We start from the raw sequence: 24606 nt of genomic DNA, 5'->3' as shown, positions 1-24606 counted from the left end.
TACTCATGTTTTACATTATCGTATGAGGACATAGTGTAAATTAGACTACAAACTTAGGATATTTTACAGTATTTTGATTTGCTAACTAGCAGTTTCACATGTTATTGTTAAATTTTTTGTCTGAAAACTAAAGGTACATGAAATACCTCTAACTTTTCTAAGTATAATACAGAGAGCTATATTACCAACCTATGAACATCATATTTGTCTCCTTGAGATACTGTATACAAACATCATCCGTGCTGAGTATTCCAAGCAGAGGGAACAAAACCACTGGAAGCAATGATGTAACTGGCAAAGGAGCTGCCTCTGTTATCCAGAAGAGAGCCATCACAAGCACCACATAACCACATCTTGCTTCCTGAAAAAATAGGAGGGAAAGCTAAATTAAAGGCAACTATTGTAACATATCAGCTCTAAGCCTGCTTTGCTTCAATATCCTCTTATTACATCTAGCACATTAAAGAAGTTGGTCCAAATTCCTGGTCTCCTGCACAGCTGAATACATGCAGCCTTTATTCAGTCTGAATTGCAATTTGGGGTGTTGCTTACATATGTTAAGGAGTGTGCATGAAAATGCACAGAATTTATGGAATTCCTGCTCATTCAGATGCTGGCAAATACACTGTGAACTTACTCACTCGAAGAGCACATATTGGAGATACCAGTGAGAAGCATCTCCCAGAGTCTAGCTATCTTTCAAGAGTTTTGGAGCTGATGCGTATGTCAAGGAATTTTCCCTGTGATATGAAGAAACTTTCAGAGTATTCACTGATAAAATATGCAAGTAGTACAAGAGATCCTGTCAGCAGGCAGTAACACAGGGTGTGTTGTAGTTAGCAGAGTAAGGAGTAGGACAAATTGGAATGCCATTAATAGAGGCAAAAGCTGATCAGTTTGTAGACACTATGTTGATTGACAGAAAGGGATGATGATCAATAATTTTCGGGAGATACTGAGGAATCATAAAACAGAAGTCAATCATGGATTGTTATGGTAAAAGCTCAGTTTTGGCTTTCTGCTAAAAGTATTTATTTTCAGCAGATTTTTATCTTATGACAATGAAAGTAAATATAATATTTCTAGTGCAGTTCTGCGAAAGAGGTCACTGACTGTATTTTCACTTAGGAAGCTTGAATGTTTTTGGCCAAAGATACTGCTGTAGACATTTTTTTAATGTGCAAGTACATTGTATTCTGAACATTTTAACCTAAGGATTAGATTTTGGTTGACTCAATGCCTCCTTTTCAATTATTATCCAAGAAGTACTCTTTGTTCCTAAGATTCCGATAACATCAGAGGAACCAGTTGTTTGGACAAAAGGAGAGTGTGTGTAAGATATGATACACCAGGTATAATTTGGACTATAATCAGATAGTTACAGGACTCATATTTGTTGTCTTGGACTTGAGAGTATTCAAACTATTCTCATGGGTCCAAACAAGGTTGGTTACCACTGTCAAAACAGTGTCACAAGTGTGGGAATTGATCTAGATTCATCACTGGAGTATTTACAATTTGGATTTACCTCATGAATCATCTGGTCTGCTTGAACGGCAGCCATAAGCACTTCTTTGACCATGCAGAGAAAAAGAGACTTACAGTATGTGTTTTACAGTAACAGGTCTCAGTAAGGTTTCATTCCATGCAATTTTTGTGTAATCCCTCAGAGGAATCCGCATTGGATACACTACACCTATGATTAATGATAACTATTAAACTACCGGTATAGAAGGGGTTTATTATATAATACTCAGCGATCTGCAATCAAAGCATAATTGTCATATCGTTTCCTCAACTCTGTCAGTGCCTTCCAAAAACGAACTCCTTTTGCATCTTGAGAAGAAACATCTGAAAGATGCACTACAATTACTCAATTAATGCACCTATTCCTAATGGATGCAAATAAAATGTACGTCTGCTGATAATTGTGCAGGCGATGTCTACTGTCAACACTGCATGAAATATTTGCAAGGACAGTGGACCATATGTTAAATTTATGCTAGAGATTTCAAAGCATCTATTTTGTATAGAGGATACGCATAAGGCAGGAAATTTACCGCAACGTAGTCATCCTCCGAATACGCCGGTTATTGTCTCACACAAACACCTTTGCAATCATTGTTGGTGATTATGTCACGCTCCCTGTTGCTAACCATTACGATTTCTAATTTCTGATTACAGAGTTGTAGTTTGCTGGAACCTATTACACTGTATTGTTTCTCTATAATAGTGAAGTTGTTTATTTCCTATTTGGTTCTTTTAAATTGTATTCACTAGTAAACTTTTCTTATCATATGGAAATTAGCAATGTCATGTCTTTACTGCGTTTCCACTATATAGTGAATCATATTACACTGTTGTTATGCTGCAGCATCATTGTTTGTAGAGCATTTTACGTGTGTGACTCATGTAATGTCGAATGGCAATGGCAAACCAGCTACTTTCCCCCACGATTCGATGGTTGGCATTTATTACCAGATTGTTCGAAACGCTACTTGCTGATTTTGAGACTCAAGCTTGCAGCAGAATAAGGGCCTGTTTAATTGCTTGTTTGATCGAATGACCTCTACTTGTCTGCGACGTCTGTTCTCTTGACGCATCCTGCTGTGTGCAAGAGAAAGAACAAAATTCCTCCACTGGGCACATTTACGGTGTTGATATCATAGGATTAGATTAGATTAATACTAGTTCCATGGATCATGAATACGATATTTTGTAATGATGTGGAACGAGTCAAATTTTCCACTACATGACATAATTAAGTTAATTTAACAACATACTTAAGTTAATATAACAACTTTTTCATTTTTTTGTGTTTTTTTATTTTTATTTTTTTACTTTTTTTTGTTTTTAATTTATATCTAAAAATTCCTCTATGGCGTAGAAGGAGTTGTCATTCAGAAATTCTTTTAATTTCTTCTTAAATACTTGTTGGTTATCTGTCAGACTTTTGATACTATTTGGTAAGTGACCAAAGACTTTAGTGCCAGTATAATTCACCCCTTTCTGTGCCAAAGTTAGATTTAATCTTGAATAGTGAAGATCATCCTTTCTCCTAGTATTGTAGTTATGCACACTGCTATTACTTTTGAATTGGGTTTGGTTGTTAATAACAAATTTCATAAGAGAGTATATATACTGAGAAGTTACTGTGAATATCCCTAGTTCCTTAAATAAATGTCTGCAGGATGATCTTGGGTGGACTCCAGCTATTATTCTGATTACACGCTTTTGTGCAATAAATACTTTATTCCTCAGTGATGAATTACCCCAAAATATGATGCCATATGAAAGCAACGAGTGAAAATAGGCGTAGTAAGCTAATTTACTAAGATGTTTATCACCAAAATTTGCAATGACCCTTATTGCATAAGTAGCTGAACTCAAACGTTTCAGCAGATCATCAATGTGTTTCTTCCAATTTAATCTGTCATCAATGGACACACCTAAAAATTTGGAATATTCTACCTTAGCTATATGCTTCTGATTAAGGTCTATATTTCTTAATGGCGTCATACCATTCACTGTACGGAACTGTATGTACTGTGTCTTATCAAAATTCAGTGAGAGTCCGTTTACAAGGAACCACTTAGTAATTTTCTGAAAGACAGTATTGACAATTTCATCAGTTAATTCTTGTTTGTCAGGTGTGATTACTATACTTGTGTCATCAGCAAAGAGAACTAACTTTGCCCCTTCATGAATATAGAATGGCAAGTCATTAATATATATTAATAACAACAAAGGACCCAAGACGGACCCTTGTGGAACCCCATTCTTGACAGTTTCCCAGTTTGAGGAATGTGTTGATCTTTGCATATTATGAGAACTACTTATTTCAACTTTCTGCACTCTTCCAGTTAGGTACGAATTAAACCATTTGTGCACTGTCCCACTCATGCCACAATACCTGAGCTTGTCTAGCAGAATTTCATGATTTACACAATCAAAAGCCTTTGAGAGATCACAAAAAATCCCAATGGATGGTGTTCGGTTATTCAGATCATTCAAAATTTGATTGGTGAAAGCATATATGGCATTTTCTGTTGAAAAACCTTTCTGGAAACCAAACTGACATTTTGTTAGTACTTCATTGTTACAGATATGTGAAGCTACTCTTGAATACATTACTTTCTCAAAAATTTTGGATAAAGCTGTTAGAAGGGAGATTGGACGGTAATTGTTGACATCAGATCTATCCCCCTTTTTATGCAAAGGTATAACAATAGCATATTTCAGTCTATCAGGGAAAATGCCCTGTTCCAGAGAGCTATTACACAGGTGGCTGAAAATTTTACTTATCTGTTGAGAACAAGCTTTTAGTATTAGCTTTCGTTTTCTGACGTTGGTGAATGTAGCGTACGGTACTGAATATTTCATTTATGCACCTATTTACCGTGTTTGACGTGTTTCAGTGAAGTGGATAAACTGGAGTATTGTGCCGTCATAAAATTATTTATTTTAATCGGTTTATTGCCAACAGAAATCCATCAAAAGTCAGTGAAGTTTCAAAAGAAGTCTGCTCCCTCATTTCCAACTTATAAGAAATGAATGACCGAATTCAAAAGTGGAAGTACGGTGCCCCTATTGGAGGTGAGTTACATGTGGGATGTCCCAAAGCTTTAATCACCGATGGAAGCTTGTGAATATGCCGGATATATTTGACGACCACGGTTAAATGTGCATAAATCAGCTGTCATCATAGCTTATCAGAAGGAATATGGGGAATTGGATATGAAGACTGTAATGAGAGACACAAGTCAGTCAGTTGTCTCCAAATACAGGAAGCTAGAGCTAGCCTCTGGGTGATGTCTCGAATACGTTTTAGAGGAAGTCGGAATTTCACAGGAAAATCTCAACAAAACCGGGATACAAGGCAGCCCTGGTAATGATGTGCACTTAATCCTTTTGGGTCCCAACAATATGAAAAAAAATTATTAAAAAGTTTTCCACAAAATTAACATTATCATATTAAACAACAAATACAAGAAGAAATTGGCAAAAAGTAAACAATATCTTTTTAAGGACGTGGTTTCACTTTGAAACCATTGGGAAATACTAGAGGTTTTCAACCACCAATCATTTCACGTTCAAAATGGTTCAAATGGCTCTGAGCACTATGGGACTTAATATTTGAGGTCATCAGTCCCCTAGAATTTAGAACTACTTAAACCTAAGTAACCTGACATCACAGACATGCATGCCTGCCTGTCGATCCTGCGACCGTAGCAGTTGCGCGGTTCCGGACTGAAGTGCCTAGAACCGCTCAGTCACAATGGCAGGCTCATTTCACGTGATATATTTGAAAGCAACTTCGTATTTTTACTAGACACAATCCCACATTTCGAAACACACGTGACCTCGAAATACCTAAAACAAATTATAGTCTTCCATAACAAGCAAGAATGGGCCTATGTAGCTTCATTTCGAAACAACCTTAAAAGCAATAGTACAAACTCAAATTTATGTTACAATAAGTTTAAATATACTTACTTTCACTGTCAGTGATCTCAATATGACCACTTAAAAAAAAAAAAACGCGTGTCATAATCTCCTACAATTACGTAGCACAACTCCGCGCCAACTGTTGCTTTGAACCTGTAATGACGTCACAGAAGTACTTCTGTGTACCACTAAATGTCTGTATCTTGGGATAGCATCGGTAATTTCATGCGAAAGGCACTGGCACTTCAAAACAAAATTAATATAACGGCGGTTTCAGGCTAAAACCACTTGTGTTGAAAGTATTAAGCACTAGCTTCACAGTCCATCTGCCAGTGTTCCGTTTGTCTCACAAAAAAAAAAAAAAAAAAAAAAAAAAAGTTAATCCAGGAGAATGGCCCTGAGAGATTTTTATTAATATAGTGGGCCTATTATTATGTACTACTTATTTTTAATTGTGTTGATGGAAAGATAGGGGAAGGTGGGGGAATTACACGCATGTGGGTAATGCCACGCAGGCTGATTTATGCAGTTTGAATGGCGCAAGCCGTTCCCAGTTGGTGCTACACCCTGCCGGCAGGAGTAACGACTACTATGCAGCTTACGCCAGCCATTTTGCAGTGGTATTGTTGGAGCAGTGAAGTATTATTTATTTTCGGCGTGTCTCATGTAATTTTGGTCAGCTGTATTTTGCAAGGTAAGTGCTACTATGGCTCTGAGCACTATGGGACTCAACATCTTAGGTCATTAGTCCCCTAGAACTTAGAACTACTTAAACCTAACTAACCTAAGGACATCACACACACCCATGCCCGAGGCAGGATTCGAACCTGCGACCGTAGCAGTCTCGCGGTTCCGGACTGCAGCGCCAGAACCGCTAGACCACCGCGGCCGGCTAAGTGCTACTATAAGTTGGTTTAATGTAATTCTTGCGTATCCACTGCTAACCCTAAATGAAACCTTTAATTTAATCATAGATTTGTCCCGCTATTTGAATTAGGTGCCGAGTTATGCTTAGGTTAGTCATCGAACGTACCGTGGGGTAATGCCACGCAGCTGTTGAAGTGCGTGGTATTCCCCCTTGCAGATTATATTTTCAGTACTAATGAGGGTTTTTTTTTTTAATTTCAGATAGGTAGATATTATAAAAGAAAAACCCAGAAAGCAAAATGGACGCTAGAGGAACTTTGTAAGGCTCTTGATGCCATCAAATCTGGAAGAAAAATAAGGGAAGTATTAAGAGCTTTCGGGATTCATGAAGCTACACTGCGAACGAGAATGAAGGTTAAAAATACCGAGCGTCCAAAATTGGAAGAAACCCAACATTTTCGACAGAACAGGAAATTGAGATTAGGGATCATGTTATTACAATGGCCAAGCTGTTCTATGGCATTACATGCATCCAGCTGCGAAAGATTGCATTTGAGTATTCAGAGGCTAACAACATTGCAAACAATTTTGATAAGTCATCTAGGTTAGCTGGAAAGGATTGGCTAGCTCTATTTTTAAAAAGAAACCCAAGTATTAGCATAAGAAAACCAGAAGCAACTAGCATTAACAGAATACAGGCATTTAATGAAGAAGAGGTTAATGCATATTTTAAAAATTTAGAACGTGTCTTTGAAAAATATAAATTTAAAGAGGGGTGAGTGTTTAACGTCGATGAAACGGGTATAAATACTGTACAAAAGCCCGACAGAATTTTGGCTCCTAAAGGTGTTAAACAAATAGGTGGGGCCACGCCTTGGGAAAGGGGGAAAAACGTGACTGTGATATGTTGTGTGCTGCTGGTACCTACATCCCCCCTATGTTTATCTTCTCCAGGAAGAGGTTGACAAATATCTTAAGTAAAGGTGGACCAGTTGGAGCAATGGATGGTTGTTCCGTCAATGGCTGGTCCAATGAGTCATTATTTTTCGAATGGATCAAACATTATCAGAACAATGTAAAATCAACTATTGATGACCCTGTGCTGCTGATTTTAGATAATCACAGCAGCCACATTTCACTTGATATTTTTGAATTTAGTAAAAAACATTCTATTGTCATGGTAACCATACCTTCACACACTTTTCACAAGCTTCAACCACTAGATGTTACTTCTTTTCCTCTTTGAAATCAGCCTTCAATCGTGAAAGTGACATGTATATGAAGTCACAGGTGTATCAAAAAATTACACCATATGAGTTAGCAGAACTTTTTAATAAGGCATATATTAAGGTCGCTACCATGGACAAGGGGCAGTCAGGGTTTAAGGCATGTGGGATTTGCCCTTTCAATCCAAACAAATTTCAGCATGACGACTTACAACAATGTGAGATCTTCAGAGATATTGTCCTTGAAGATGAAGATGTTCAAATTGCAACAACTGGAAATGAAGTGGTTGCATCTACAAACGAGCCACATATTCCCAAAAGGAGTCAAGAACAGATTCCTGGATCTTCAGCAGAAGATGTTCCACTTCTAGTAGGCCTAGAAGAGGCCACAACAACATCAACTAAAAGTGCATGCGTCAAGCACGTTAGTGTATTTGACATATCTCCTGTTCCAAAACAAAAACAAGTTCTTCCTAAGACGAAACAAGCCAAGGGAAAGCCTAAGGGAAAGTTAGTGATCATTAGAGCAACTCCAGAGAAGAATAAACTGCTAACGGAGTTATCAATAAAGAAACAAAAAGAAGCCATGAAAAAGAAAGCTTAAGGAAACAAGAAAAGAAATCTTAATGATAAAGCAGATAAGTGCAGAAATCTGCAACTTAAAAAAGTCTCAAAGAAGGCTCAAATGGCTCTGAGCACTATGGGACTTAACATCTTAGGTAATCAGTCCCCTAGAACTTAGAACTAATTAAACCTAACTAACCTAAGAACATCACACACATCCATGCCCAAGGCAGGATTCGAACCTGCGACCGTAGCAGTCGCGCGGTTCCCGACTGAGCGCCTAGAACCGCGAGACCACCGCGGCCGGCTCTCAAAGAAGAAACAGACATTACAGAAGAAGAAACACCACCAAGAAAGTGAAAGTAGCAGCGAGGATGACCTAAATCTGGACTTGCAGAACATTTGCAATGACGATGAAATGGATGATATTGATCCATTGGCGATTTCAGAAGATGTCTGTTTAGTTTGTGGAGAGTTTTGGAAAGATGGTGAACTATGGTACCGATGTATTTCTTGTAGCAGATGGAGTCATGAAGAATGTAGTGGCTGGAACACTCAGAAAGGTTACAAGTGCGATCTTTGCTGTGTGAGAAAATGAACTCTTTTCACATCAATAAACATGTAAAAAACGAAAATTATAAGAGATGTTTGTAGAATTACATTCTTTCGTTCTTAAATATACTGTTTACTATTTGTAGTAACTAATAAGCAAATAAAAATAGCAATTATTGTACATTTTTATGGTTTGTTTGTTTTACGTGTTATGACGCAGTACTTTGCGTGTCATTACCCTCAGGGGTGGGATATACCACGCATTTGCACTTTTTTTATTTTAATGTTCAAAATTAAGGTACTGTTTATAACTATTTACAGACGATTGGAATATGTGGAGAAATGTCCATTGTATGGTATGAACTTATTTTCGTAGGTTTTAATGACGTAACGACTGGTTCACATCGATTTTTCCTGTGCGTGTATTTCCCCCACTCTCCCCTATTAATTGTCTTGCATTACTGTTTTGTTAAGGATAACCAAAATTTACTAGCCTTGGTGAAAACTGAACATTTTGTGAAAATAAATGATTGTAATGTACTCTTGTTAAGGTGTTTAAAAAAGTGCCACATATTTCTACAAGAGGTGGCAGTAGATAGAACCAGACGAAAGTTCCTATAATGATGTGTCTGCAAACCAGTACCTGTTGTATCTGTTCTCTCACTCCCATCCATCTGTTATGTAGAAGTATTCACCACAGGCAGTGCTGCATGTGGTTACCATACCCTTAAGCCCTTCTTCACAGTGAATCATGCACGCTCTCAGATCCGCCTGGCTCCATTCTGATTGCGTCTCATGCATTGATCACATATGTTACGGCGCAAAGTCAAGCGCTGGCACGCCAGTCAGGATCGACAGAGAAAAGATGGCCGTGAGAAGACGTCAGCCAATCGCACACTGACTGACCCATCTCCAGGACGACAATGCAACAATAGCTGCCCACATGTGAAGAGGACATAAGCACCGCGACTGACTGGTAACGGCTCAGTTCAATAGCAGCTTCAAGATTAGCGACTTCCATAGCACCGTCAACGCTAGTCACTTCACTTGTAATCTCTATGTAGCACAGACTGGGACTATCTATACCAAAGAAGACTGGTCATTTCGTATGTTGCGCTTTGCTTGCGACACATCTGTGTAATTGAAAAAGCTAAGTATTGTAATTTTCTTTTTGTATTAAAACTCATTAATACGATTTATTTGAATGTTTGTCTAGCGAACCGAGTATGTAGGCTTCCTAGACACCACAACATGCACCTGTCACGTCAGCACGTTTTCAATGGGTTTGGCGTACATCAGTGCCTCTAAATGTCCCCATAGCCAGGTCTGATTATCAGGAAGACAACGCTATGTGACCTCCTCGACCAGAATCGTCACCCATACAACCTTGCGGTGAAGTACCTACTGCCGCACGATCCGTAGAAAACGGGTGGCACCCTATCGTGTGTAAACCACAGCCCTTGCCTTTCTGCAAGGATAACGTTCTACAATAGCACTTGTAGTTCATCATGCAGAAATTAGTGATGTGCAGCACCTCGTTCGTAATCAGCTTGGTAAAGAGTGTAGCCCGATAAGTTTGTCACCGACAATTCCTGCTCGTACATTCTTACTGAAGCGATCCTTATGTCTCACCTCCTTCATTGCTCGAGAACTTTCACCTGCCTACACGTGCTAATCTCTTGTGTAATCTCTTGTGAATCCTGCATACAAATGTTTTTTATTCCAGTTACTGTACGGTAACTCGAGCTGCAAAATGACTATGTGGACGATATGGCCTATTTTACATCATATTTTTTAATTCCACATGATGATGCTTTGTTGAGTGTATTTATATGTTTTGATGATGCCATTACAGCTTTAGGGTATGGTGTGGAACAGATCTGAAGATGGTCATTACTGACTGAAACTGGTCATCGTAAAAAAAAAAAAAAAAAAAAGCATTTGACAGTACCTGGATCACTGTTTGTATCCGCGACTACGTGGCAGCTTGTGAATCCTGCATACACCACCGAATACTCTGGATTACTCGTCACAAATAAAACAAGTTTAAAAGTACCTCGACAGGTACTGCTTTCCAGGAATGTAATTATATCAACTTTTCTTCTAGTTTTGACCAAAAGTATCTCCTGTTTGAATTATTAATTTACAAATGTCACAGTCAAGTGGAATGATCTTGTTATTAATAAATAATCAACAATAATTAATTTCAGAGAAAGACCTCAACTAAATCCATCACCACATAACCCGTACCTGGACTGAGACGCAAGACATTGATTTTCAACCTTTCTGAGACCTTTACCTCTGAATGAAAACAGATATTAGCTGGTTCCCCGCTTCCCTCTCATTCATCTTCATCGACATTAGCCCTAACTATATTTTAGAATGAGAAAGAATTTTCTTTGAATACCTGCATTTTTAAAATGACGAAAGGTAAATGATATTTAGTTTTTGTAAGTGCTTTAATAAATCACAAGCTAATGAGACAATTGGTAACCTTATTTCTAACAACCTTTTTTGATAGATTAACGAAACAATTTTCAGAACAATGCGGGTGTTACCTAAAACTCCTCACAAAAGAAAACTAGTTATCCACATCGAGGGTACACGTTTGTTACAAAACATGCGCCCTCCGCACCATGGCCGGCCGCGGTGGTCTAGCGGTTCTAGGCGCGCAGTCCGGAACCGCGCGACTGCTACGGTCGCAGGTTCGAATCCTGCCTCGGGCATGGATGTGTGTGATGTCCTTAGGTTAGTTAGGTTTAAGTAGTTCTAAGTTCTAGGGGACTGATGACCACAGATGTTAAGTCCCATAGTGCTCAGAGCCATTTTTGAACCTCCGCACCATTTCTCTCACTAGCGATACCTGCAACGCATACATCCTGCACCCTCAGTTTATATTAAGCAAATTAAAATGTGTGTAGTTTACTTACGTCTACTCTTTGGAAAGCACTTAAATACTGGACTCTTGAACTGGCAGAAATTGCTGGACATCAGGCAGCCAATGCTTTGTGTTAGACCACTGCTGTCAATTATAATGATAATAATGATAATAGAGTTTAGGCCCTGCAGTAGAGTAGCAGCCATTATATAGTTACTGTTGTTGTATTGTGTTGTCAGTTTGTTTATTGTAGCGAAGTGAGTAATGAAACAATTCCTGATCTATTGCAGTAACTACAACTCGAAGAAGGCGTTTTCATGAGGCATTTATGTAATGCATATAAATCAGTTTTACTGTCATAGGTGCATGGTACAAAGTATGTGCATAGTGGACCAATTATTAGAGGAAGATGGTGTTCATACATTTGTTTCATAATTAGTAACCTCCACAGCATTGTCAAGCGCTAATGCTAGTGACTGAACAAGAAAATTAATTTTTGGTAATTCCATTCGTCAGTATTACAGTCTTAAGAAACAGTGATAATAGCAATGATCTTTTAAAATAAATTTGTTTCCTGGCTGACATACTATTGAACACTTTGGTTTTTAATCCCCAGTAAATTACGTTTTACCCGTCAAGAAGCAATTACCCCCAACTTGTGAATCACTGATTTACAGAAACTGACACTTCAAATTCACGTGTGAGAAAACTTTGTGCAAGAGAAGTGCCACCTCTGTAGAATGCTGACCAGCAGCAAATACGAAAATTGAATTTCTCAGAAACGTTCTGATCGTTTTAAAAAGAGACCATATTTTCAAGCCAGAAATGAACAGCAACAAAGTATGGAGTGGAACCTACACCCAACGACATGAAATCGGCACGTCTACTAGAAAGTAGTACAGTAAACTTTAGGCCATGGATCAGATTCTTCTGACTGATTAACTTGCAAAACAGCAACTCTTGAGTAACACGCAATTCTTCTGGATCAGCTGGATGAAGAAATCGAGTCAAAAGACATGAATTGTAAAACCGAAAATAAATCATCCGTCATCACGAAAAATGCGCATCAAAATGGGAAGAGTTCATATGGAAAACCAGTTCTAAGCAAAGAAAGGAAGGCAGAAAGGTGGAAGGAGTATATAGAGGGTCTATACAAGGGCAATGAACTTGAGGGCAATATTATGGAAATGGAAGAGGACATAGATGAAGATGAAATGGGAGAGTTCGAATCCTGCCTCGGGCATGGGTGTGTGTGATGTCCTTAGGTTAGTTAGGTTTAAGTAGTTCTAAGTTCTAGGGGACTTATGACCTAAGATGTTGAGTCCCATAGTGCTCAGAGCCATTTGAACCATTTGAAATGGGAGATACGATATTGCGTGAAGAGTTTGATAGAGCACTAAAAGATCTAAGTCGAAACAAGGCCCTGGGAGTAGACAACATTCCATCAGAAGTACTGATAGCCTTGGGAGAGCCAGGCGGGACAACTCTTCCATCCGGTGAGCAAGATGTATGAGACAGGCAAAATATCCTCAGACTTCAAGAATATAATAAATAATTCCAATCCCAAAGAGATCAGGTGTTGACAGGTGTGAAAATTACCGAACTATCAGTTTAATAAGTCACGACTGCAAAATACTAACACGAATTCTTCACAGACCAATGGAAAAACTAGTACAAGCCGTCCTCCGGAAAGATGAGTTTGCATTCCGTAGAAATGTTGGAGCACGTGAGGCAATACTGACCATACGACTTACCTCAGAAGATAGATTAAGGAAAGGCAAAGCTAAATTTCCAACATTTGTAGACTTAGAGAAAGCTTTTGACAATGTTGAATGGAATACTCTCTCTCAAATTCTGTAGGTGGCAAGGGTCAAATATAAAGCGAAAGGCTATTTACAATTTGTACAGAAACAAGATGACAGTTATGAGTCGAGGGGCAGTGGTTGGGAAGGGAGTGAAACAGGGTTGTAACCTATCACCGATGTTATTCAATCTATACATCGAGCAAGCAGTAAAGGAAACAAAAGAAAAATTTGAAGTAGGAATTAAAATCCATGGAGAAGAAATAAAAACTTTGAGGTTTGCTGATAACATTTTAATTCTTTCAGAGACAGCAGAGGACCTGGAAGAGCAGTTGAACGGAATGGACAGTGTCTTCAAAAGAGGATATAAGATGAACACCAACAAAAGCAAAACGAGGATAATAGAATGAGACACTTAAAGAAGTAGATGAGTTTTGTTATTTGGAGAGCAAAATAACTGATTGTGGTCGAAGTAAAGGGGATATAAAATGTAGACTGGCAATAGCAAGGAAAGTGTTTGTGAAGAAGAGAAATTTGTTAACATCGAGTATAGATTTAAGTGTCAGGAAGTCGTTTCTGAAAGTATTTGTATGGAGTGTAGCCATGTATGGAAGTGAAACGTGGACGATAAATAGTTTGGACAGGAAGAGAATAGAAGCTTTCGAAATGTGGTGCTACAGAAGAATGCTGAAGATTAGATGGATAGATCATATAGCGAATGAGGAGGTATTGAATAGGATTGGGGAGAAGAGAAGTTTGTGCCACAACTTAACTAGAAGAAGGGATCGGTTGGTAGGACACGTTCTGAGGCATCAAGGGATCACCAATTTAGTATTAGAGGACAGCGTGCAAGGTAAAAATCGTAGAGGGAGACCAAGAGATGAATACACCAAGCAGATTTAGAAGGATATAGGTTGCAGTAGACACTTGGAGATGAAGAAGTTTGTTCAGGATAGAGTAGCATGGAGGGCTGCATCAAACCAGTCTCTAACTGAAGATCCCAACAACAACAACAGTGACATGCAGAAGATATGTCAATCGCAAAATACCCCCTGTCCACCTAGATTTCAGCACCTCTTGGTTTGTTATTATGTCTGTTTTACCTCTTCTGTCGGCCGGCCACGGTGGTCTAGCGGTTCTAGGCGCTCAGTCCGGAACCACGCGACTGCTACGGTCGCAGGTTCGAATCCTACCTCGGGCATGGATGTGTGTGACGTCCTTAGGTTAGTTAGGTTTAAGTAGTTCTAAGTTCTAGGGGACTGATGACCACAGATGTTAAGTACCATAGTGCTCAGAGCCATTTGAACCATTTGAACCTCTTCTGTCGCTCTCCGAAACCACATCTCAAAGCTCTCTAAAGATTTTCTTCCCAGCACCTCAGCTTCTGATCGATAGAGCGTAACATATGACTTTTTCTTCTTCCTTCTTCGTATTTCAACTGTTCAGTCTCTCCCGGTTTGTTTGACTACACTCCTACATTTAACATATTCTCAAGATCTTTGTTTTTCCCAAGTCAATGCTCATACCACATTCTCTCCCACTGTCATCTACTCTATCATCTATTGTAGGTCTTTTTCCCTTTTTGGCAACAAGCACTTTTTTCATCAGTCTTCTGACTGGTTCGATTCTACTCACCATGATTCCCTATACTGCGCCTATATCTGCATATTGGAGTTGCACTTACACTAAAAGTTCTCTATTATTTATACTCTGACTCGTGGCAGGTGGTCTAGTGCTAAAGCGTTTGTCTGAAATCCGAAAGTTTGTGGGAACAAATCCCGTTCGGGCTACGGAATATTTCAGTTGCCGTTCAGCCTAGCCTTCACCTCTCGATGATGCGAAGACTCGTCAGGAACGGCACGTCGTTCAGATTCCAGGAAAAATTTTGGTCCCCTTTCCCCGGCAGGGTTAGTTGGGCGGGTGTATGTAGAAAAAGGTAAGTTAATGCTGATGAGTAGAAAAAACGAACTCGTAATATTCGGATACAGCATTAGTAGTGTCCTGATTGACACAGTCATATCGTTTAAATGTCTGGGCGTAACATTGCAAAGCGATACGAAATGGAAAGAACATGTGGGGACTATGGTAGGGAAGGCGAATGGTCGACTTTAGTTTGTTGGGAAATGAAAGGAAAGTGTGGTTCATTTGTAAAGGATATCTCATATCGGACGCTAGTGCGACCTATTTTTGAGTACTGCTCGAGTGTTTGGGATCCGCACTAGATCGGGTTGAAGAAAGACAGTTCAGAGGCTAGATTTTTTACCGGCAGGTTCGAAAAACACTCAAGAATTACGGAGATGTTTCGGGATATCAGATGGTAATCCCTGATAGAGAATCAGGATTTGAAGCTGACTGCAGAACGATTCTACTACCACCAACATATATCGCGCGTAAATGCCAAGGAAAATGGAAATGCCGTGTGGCTAGTGCCTCCCGTCGAGTTGACGCCACTTCGGCGACTTATGTGTCGATGGGGATGAAATGATGATGATAAGGACAACACAATACCCAGTCCCTGGACAGAGAAAGTCTCCGACTCAGCCGGGAATCGAACCCAGGCCATTAGGTATGACATTCCGCCGCGCTGACCACTCAGCTACCAGGGGCGGACAATGCCAAGAAGAAAGGATACGGGAAATTAATATTCGTACGGAGGCATATGGACAATCGTAGTAGATGTTGGTTAGGTCGACGTAAGTTGCCGAAGTGGCGTCCACTTGAAAGACTTGGCACCATACCGCTGAGACTGAAGGAATTACCGGGAAGGGGTTCTCCAAAAAGTAAGTTACACGGTACACATTATTGTGGCAGGCCAAGTAACTTTTATTGTATGCTGCGATATACTTCAAAATGACACAAATACTTTACTTTATTTCATACACTATGTGATCAAAAGTCTCCGGACACTCCCTAAACGTATGTTTTTCATGTTAGGTACATTGTGCTGCCACCTACTGCCAGGTATCCCATATCAGTGACCTCAGTAGTCCATAGACATCGTGAGAGAGCAGAATGGGACGCTCCGCGGAACTCACGGACTTCGAACGTGGTCAGGTGACTGGGTGTCACTTGTGTCACACGTCTGTACGCGAAATTTCCACATTCCTAAACATACCTAGGTCCACTGTTTCCGATGTGATAGTGAAGTGGAAACGTGAAGGGACACATACAGCACAAAAGCGTATACGTCAACATCGTCTGTTGACAGACAGACCGCCGACAGTTGAAGAGGGTCGTAATGCGTAATAGGCAGACATCTATCCAGACCATCAGGCAGGAATTCCAAACTGCATCAGGATCCACTGCAAGTACTATGACAGTTAGGCCGGAGGTGAGAAAACTTACATTTCGTGGTCGAGCTCATAAGCCACACGTCACGCCGGTAAATACCAAACGACGCCTCGCTTGGTGTAAGGAGCATAAAAATTGGACAATTGAACAGTGGAAAAACGTTGTGTGGAGTGACGAATCACGGTACACAGTGTGGCGATCCGATGGTAGAGGGGGGGTATGGCGAATACCCGGGAACGTCTTGTGCCAGGTGTGTGAAGCCAACATTAAAGACACAGTAGGAAAGAGGGGAAAATATGTTGCGCTACCTTTCTTAGGGAGCATATTCCATAAAACAAGCAACCCATTTAAAAACACAAACATTAAAATAAGTTTCCACACAAACAATAAACTCCAGCAGTTAGCTGGCATATACAAACTCATCTGTCCAAGTTGCCCCTCGGACTATATAGGACAAACTGGAAGAAGCATTGAGACACGGTTCAAAGAGCATGTAGATGCCATACGTTTGAACAACATTTCAAAATCCACAATTGCCATGCACACAACTACTAACACTAATGGAATAATGCAGCCTTTCTTCAAAATTTCATTCACCTGCTTTCCAAATTAAGGTAAAAAATAAAAAAAAATTAAAAAGTCCACTTTTGTAACATTTGTAATATTTGTATATGCACATCCATTAGCAATTTGTAAATATCTACCGTCACATACATGTACATAATGAAATATCTCTGAGAGTGGAAGTCTTTGACATTGTTACGGTTGTAATATTGCCATCTTTGTATGCATACCTGCATGTGACGAAACTTCTAAGTGTGTGCGTTAAATGGCTCTGGGCACTATGGGACATAACCTCTGAGGTCATCAGTTCCCTAGAACTTAGAACTACTTAAACCTAACTAACCTAAGGACAGTACACACATCCATGCCCGAGGCAGGATTCGAACTTGCGACCGTAGCGGTCGCGTGGTTCCAGACTGTAACGCCTAGAACCGCTCGGCCACTCCGGCAGGCAGCGGTGCGTTACATTATATATATATATATATATATATATATATATATATATATATATATATATATATATATATATATATATATATATATACACACAAAAGTGCATTATACAATTTTTGATGTTGCAAGATGATAAATAACCTGGACTGGAACGTAATGGCGCGGATTCTTCATTGTAAGTAACCGAATCATCTTCCATTTAATAATAATAATAATAATAATTTGTTTACATCACTATCGAATCCGCCCGGTGGCTTAACGACAAGGGGCGATGTGCTGGCCAGCCTGGATGTGGTTTTTAGTCGGTTTTCCACATCCCTCTAGGTGAATACTGGGCTGGTCCGCACGTCCTGCCTCAGTTACACGACTCGCAGACGTTTGAAACACATTCGCACTATTTCATGATTTACACTCGACGCAGACAACTGGGGTACACTATTTCGGGGTATGGGGTGGCGGCAGGAGGGGCATCCGAACACGCCATAAAATTAACCACATGCCAAATCCGTACTTAACCCTGCCGACCCTGCGTACGATGCGAGATAAAGGCAGTATCAAAAGAAGAATTTGTTTACATCACTTAAAATCGTCGACGCAGACAACTGGGGTACACTATTTCGGGGTATGGGGTGGCGGCAGGAGGGGCATCCGAACATGCCATAAAATTAACCACATGCCAAATCCGTACTTAACCCTGCCGACCCTGCGCACGATGCGAGATAAAGGCAGTATCAAAAGAAGAATTTGTTTACATCACTTAAAATCGTCGTGAGGCACAATTACGACTTGTAATTCGAATACAGCCAAATCATTTTGGTATCTAAGAGTGAACACTCGAAACTTGTGAAATGGCTATTAATTTTTTCCTTGAATAAATGAAGTTCTAGGAGTGGAGTCTTCCCTTAGAGGGTCGAAATCGACAGATGAAGAGGTGATTTCGGAAGTACCCAAAGGAGAGTATTGTTGTTGTTTTCCGTCCTGAGACTGGTTTGATGCAGCTCTCCATGCTACTCTATCCTGTGCAAGCTTCTTCATCTCCCAGTACTTACTGCAACCTACATCCTTCTGAATCTGCTTAGTGTATTCATCTCTTGGTCTCCCTCTACGATTTTTACCCTCCACGCTGCCCTCCAGTACTAAATTGGTGATCCCTTGATGCCTCAGAACATGTCCTACCAACCGATCCCTTCTTCTAGTCAAGTTGTGCCACAAACTTCTCTTCTCCCCAATCCTATTCAACACCTCCTCATTAGTTATGTGATCTACACATCTAATCTTCAGCATTCTTCTGTAACACCACATTTCGAAAGATTCTATTTTCTTCTTGTCTAAACTATTTATCGTCCATGTTTCACTTCCATACATGGCTACACTCCATACAAATACTCTCAGAAACGACTTCCTGACACTTAAATCTATACTCGATGTTAACAAATTTCTCTTCTTCAGAAACGCTTTCCTTCCCATTGCCAGCCTACGTTTTATATCCTCTCTACTTCGACCATCATCAGTTAGTTTTCTCCCCAAATAGCAAAACTCCTTTACTACTTTAAGTGTCTCATTTCCTAATCTAATACCCTCAACATCAGCCGACTTAATTCGACTACATTCCATTATCCTCGTTTTGCTTTTGTTGATGTTCATCTTATTTCCTCCCTTCAAGACACTATCCATTCCGTTCAACTGCTCTTCCAAGTCCTTTGCTGTCTCTGACAGAATTACAATGTCATCAGCGAACCTCAAAGTTTTTATTTCTTCTCCATGGATTTTAATACCTACTCCGAATTTTTCTTTTGTTTCCTTCACTGCTTGCTCAATATACAGATTGAATAACATCGGGGAGAGGCTACAACCCTGTCTCACTCCCTTCCCAACCACTGCTTCCCTTTCATGCCCCTCAACTCTTATAACTGCAAATTGGTTGCTATACGAATTGTAAATAGCCTTTCGCTCCCTGTATTTTACCCCTGCCACCTTCAGAATTTGAAAGAGAGTATTCCATTCAACATTGTCAAAAGCTTTCTCTAAGTCTAGTTCATAGGCGAAGTAATGGTGCTAAGCTGTTCGCTTTGACCCTGTGCCCATAGTCATGTTGTACTAATGGAGAAGATGTCTCAATTATTGACGACGCCTTTGGCACAGTTGTTTTATTAATCTCCATTACATGATGTAATTTCAGATTTTTTACTTCTGATGAAGGTATGTACCGAAACCTTGGTCAAGAAATTTTAATAAATTTTTATCCTGCAACTGTTTTTGGCTGTCATCCTTTATCGTGAAGAATTTCAACAGTTGCTGTTGCAGCCATGTTTAAAATCTTGAAAAATGCTAGTACTGTCATAATAAATAAATAATCTAGTGGATGACGTTGGACGCTCCATGGGATGATGTCAATAGGAAGTTGCAACACCAGGAGACTGTATCGCAGGCTGGGAGATCGGTGATTTGTACGGGAACTGTCAGTTTAACCTGAACGTAAATAAGTTGATGAAGAGATCCATTACTGATCGAATAGTCCACCGGTGTAATAGCGGTTCATATTGTCACCAGGCACAATATTTCGGCGATCAGATGTCGCCCTCGTCAGCTGCGCTGACGGACTGAGCTTCTGAGGAGGCGCGGCCGGCTAATATGCTGTCCCAGTACTTGGAAGTGTGTACCAAGATCCTGGTACGTGTGTACTCCGTTGCGTGATTCTCGGCCAAACAGTGCTCTGCGACCACTGACTTGTTGGGACACATCAACTGAATGTGCCTTTCGTCTTCTCGGCAAAGATCTTCGGCGGCGCACTGTCTGTCCAAAGTATGTCTTCACACATTGATATATAATCTGGGACACGCCGATAAAATTATTTAAAAGCAGTCTTGATCGAGCCAGTATTACCTTCTGACCGGTTTCGGCCTTTTAATTACGGGCCATCATCAGAGGTGGTACTGTAAAAACAAAAGTAACAGTGCTATATTACATAGAGAGGCCAATGTTATAAAAGTATACTCTAAACTGATGTATCATTACCCATCTGGATGACGGTGATGGCGCCTGACCCGCAGTGGAGGTCTCAGTCACTGTATCTGATGCTGATGGCTAAGCAGCCACGGGTTACACAGGGTAGAGAGAGGGCGCTCCAGAGCTTAAGGCTACGCCGTCAGCCAATGGGGAAGGACTTAGATATCATTTGAGTCTTCATTCTTAAATATTTATCGTTGAAATTTAATAAATCAAGAAACGATTTTATATTCATTTATGGTTCATAATCTGTTTTACAGCCAGCCTCATAAAATGCACGACAATCAAGTATAATTCGTTAACTAAGACCCAGAGGGTCGTCTGGATGAAATAATTAGCACTATAAGATTGTTAGTTAGTGCTGTTTATTCGCAATGAAATGGCGTATTAATATGAAAATCATACTTAGTGACTTGTTTGTATTAGTAGTCAGTTATTTAAAGTCTTCAAAAACACTAGAGAGCACTAAATACATCGTTGAATATGTGTGCCATCCCTTGGTGCCTGTAATAATGTATTACGACGCTGTTTCCATAGAGACGTCCAGATTGAAGCGTCTGTCAGTTGTCAAACATGTACTTGACGCTGGAGATCAATATCACTCACCAAAGATAAAAGAGACGTTGTTTACAGAAGTGGCGCTAGTTTAGTCATATTATGCCATTGCGGATAATTTGAAATACATCACTGTTCACAAGAGAAAACGATTTGTTACAAATAATTTAGAAACATTTTAAGCTTAGACGTTATACAAAATTATGGAATACGCCGGACTTCTGCAACCTGAGATCGTCTTTGACGCTTCCCAATAATGCTCGTGTTTTATTGGGCGGGTAAAAAACAGTTTTTACTTCATGTTTCTTCAATATGTGTCCGATTATAGCCGACAGTGCGCCAGTGTACGGTATAAACCCAGTGGCTGGCTCTTCCTCTTTGACTTCTTCCTGCCGGCCGAAGTGGCCGTGCGGTTAAAGGCGCTGCAGTCTGGAACCGCAAGACCACTACGGTCGCAGGTTCGAATCCTGCCTCGGGCATGGATGTTTGTGATGTCCTTAGGTTAGTTAGGTTTAACTAGTTCTAAGTTCTAGGGGACTAATAACCTCAGCAGTTGAGTCCCATAGTGCTCAGAGCCATTTTGACTTCTTCCGTCTCCACAGGTTGTTCTGTTGTGATGGGACGGAGAGCGCACCCATCTTGCCATTCTGGGTACCTGTTCATTCAGATTGCAGTTTTAGGGTGTTCTAGCTCCTGGGGCAGACTGTGTGCTTCTGAAATGTGCGAGCCTTGTGTACTAATGTTTTTAATACCCCATTCCTCTGCGAAGGGTGGTGGCTGTCTGCCTGCAAATACATGTCAGTGTGCGTTTTCTTCCGATACACACCGTGGCCCAGGGTGCATCAGCTCTTCTCTTGACCATGACCTCCAAGAATGGTAACCTTCCTTCTGCTTCGATCTCCATGAAGAATTTGATGCTGGGATTTAAGGAGTTCAAATGTGTGAGGAAGTTAAGGAGTTTGTCCCTTCCATAGGGCCAGATGACGAACGTGTCATCCATATAACAGAAAAAATACTTTGGTTTCCATTTGGATGACACCAGAGCTTCCTCCTCGAAGCACTCCATACACAAATTTGCTGCCATTGCGACTCCTTCAGTTTGTTCATAGTATTCTCCATTAAACAAAAAATACACGGAGGTCAGACATGCCTGAGAACGTCGGTGAGCTTCTTGTCAAATTTATGACCAATAAGCTCTCGTGACCCTGGTAGAGGTACTCTGCTGAATAACCAAACGACGTCAAAACTCACCAGGATATCTGAATCTTTCACCCTGAAGTTGTCGAGGCGGTTTACAAAATCCAGAGAATTGTGGATATTGTAAGCGCATTTACCCTCATAATGACTTAGTATTTCCGTCAGGTATTTTGCCAGCAAATATACAGATGCCCTAATGTTAGCTGGTAATGAGGCGCAACGGCACCCCATCTTTGTGAACTTTAGGGAACCCGTAAAGGTTCTTTAAGTAACATTTCCTTGGCGACCCCTCTGGTACATCAGCGTCCTTGAGAAGAGTTCTAGTCTTGTTCCGTGTCTTCTTTTTGATGTAAGAGCTGATCTTCCAGTAGGAGTCGTCATCTAACACGCTCTCCATCTTCTCAATGTAGTCCTTGTGGGAAAGAGCAACGGTAGTGTTAACTTTTTCAGCAGGTAAGACAACAATCTCAGGGCACTTTCTCAGGTACCGAATAGCCGCACTCTCTTTACTGGTAATGCTAGACTTCGTAGGTTTGGTTCTTGTCAGAGCACGGCAGGTTTCACGACGAACTTCCTCAGCTGCTTCAGGTGGTGGCCGTGCCAAAAGTTGTTCAACTGTTCTGACGATATCCGCGACCGGCGTGATCTTAGGGGTGGGAGCAAAGTTAAGTCCTTCTCCAGAACTGAAACCAAGTCATCACTCAGATCCACGTCAGTCAGATTGATGACCGGTTTGCGCGGGGCCTCCAGCGATGGTTTGTCTGAGAGACGTGAGAATTTTGATATGTGACGTCCTATGGCCTTCCTATTGGCGGAATCGGGTGCTACCCACGCAACACCATCAATCCAATCCGAGGTCAAAGAATTAAAATGACTGGACAGTTGTAAATGTTGCCGATCGGTTCTAGGCGCTACACTCTGGAACCGCGCGACCGCTACGGTCGCAGGTTCGAAGCCTGCCTCGGGCATGGATGTGTGTGATGTCCTTAGGTTATTTAGGTTTAAATAGTTCTAAGTTCTAGGGGACTGATGACCTCAGAAGTTAAGTCCCATAGTGCTCAGAGCCATTTGAACCATTTGTAAATGTTGTCTAAATAGTTCGTGGGAGTTGAGCTGAAGGGTCCGGCGGGTGAAATGCACTTTCCACGTACCAGAACCGCGCACCCTCAGTGGGGCTCAGTTAGTCAGCGCACCTGACGATGGCGAAGTGTCTGATCGCCGAAATATTGTGGTCGTTGAACACTACGAGCCGGCAGTATACCCGTGGACTGTTCGATCAAAAACTAAAGAATCAGATCCATTACTGTTCGTTTATCGCTGGCAACGAAAACTCGTTGGAAACAGTAACCGTAAAATACCTGGAAGTAACTATCCGAAGCGACCTAAAGTGGAATGACCGCACAAAACTAATGCTACAAAAGTAGACGACTGGCTGATATTCACTGAAAAAATCTTAAGCAAATGTAATTCATCCTCGTAAGAAGTGTCTCATAAAATAGTTTTACGACTGATTTTTGAGTATCGCCCATCAGTCTGGATCCTTAGTAGGCTGGATTAATAGTATGGTCAAGAAGGGTCTAACGAAGAGTAGCACATTTCCTCACGGAATCGTTTCGTTTAGTTGGCACGAGAGGCTTATGGAGTTGCTCAAGAAACTACAGTGGTAGACGCTACATGGGAGGCGTTCTGTATTGCCGAGAGTTTTGGTGCTGAAATTCCGAGAGCGTCGTTCCAAGAAGACTCGGGCAACATATCACTTCTCCACGTACGACTCACTGAATGACCAAGATGATAAAATCAGAAAAATTAGAGTTCATGTGGATTTTTGAGGAAAGAAGTTCTCCTCTACTTCTACATCTACATCTACGTGATTACTCTATTGCCGGCCAGAGTGGTCGTGCGGTTCTAGGCGCGACAGTCTGGAGCCGAGCGACCGCTCCGGTCGCAGGTTCGAATCCTGCCTCGGACGTGGATGTGTGTGATGTCCTTAAGTTAGTTAGGTTTAATTAGTTCTAAGTTCTAGGCGACTGATGACCTCAGAAGTTAAGCCGCATAGTGCTCAGAGCCATTTGAACCATTTGAACTCTGCTATTCACAATAAAGTGCCTGGCAGAAGGCTCAATGAACCACCTTCATGCTGTCTCTCTACCGTTCCACTCTCGAACGGCACGCGGGAAAAACGAGCACTTAAATTTTTCCGTGC

At 40.7% G+C, this 24606-nt stretch overlaps 1 protein-coding gene across 2 annotated transcripts in view; it reads right to left on the bottom strand.

Moving 5' to 3' along the window:
• The window catches only part of LOC126203227 (protein I'm not dead yet-like), a 294708-nt gene that overhangs the window by 79921 nt on the left and 190181 nt on the right, over positions 1 to 24606 (bottom strand). For both annotated transcript variants that reach the window (XM_049937472.1, XM_049937473.1), the window contains exon 2: positions 190 to 361. In XM_049937472.1, coding sequence (XP_049793429.1) covers positions 190 to 361 — 172 coding nt within the window. The remainder of the gene's footprint in view (positions 1 to 189; positions 362 to 24606) is intronic.

Source organism: Schistocerca nitens, chromosome 9 (genome assembly GCF_023898315.1).
Source record: "Schistocerca nitens isolate TAMUIC-IGC-003100 chromosome 9, iqSchNite1.1, whole genome shotgun sequence".
NCBI lineage: Eukaryota > Metazoa > Arthropoda > Insecta > Orthoptera > Acrididae > Schistocerca > Schistocerca nitens.
This window is presented reverse-complemented; position numbering and strand designations above follow the sequence as displayed.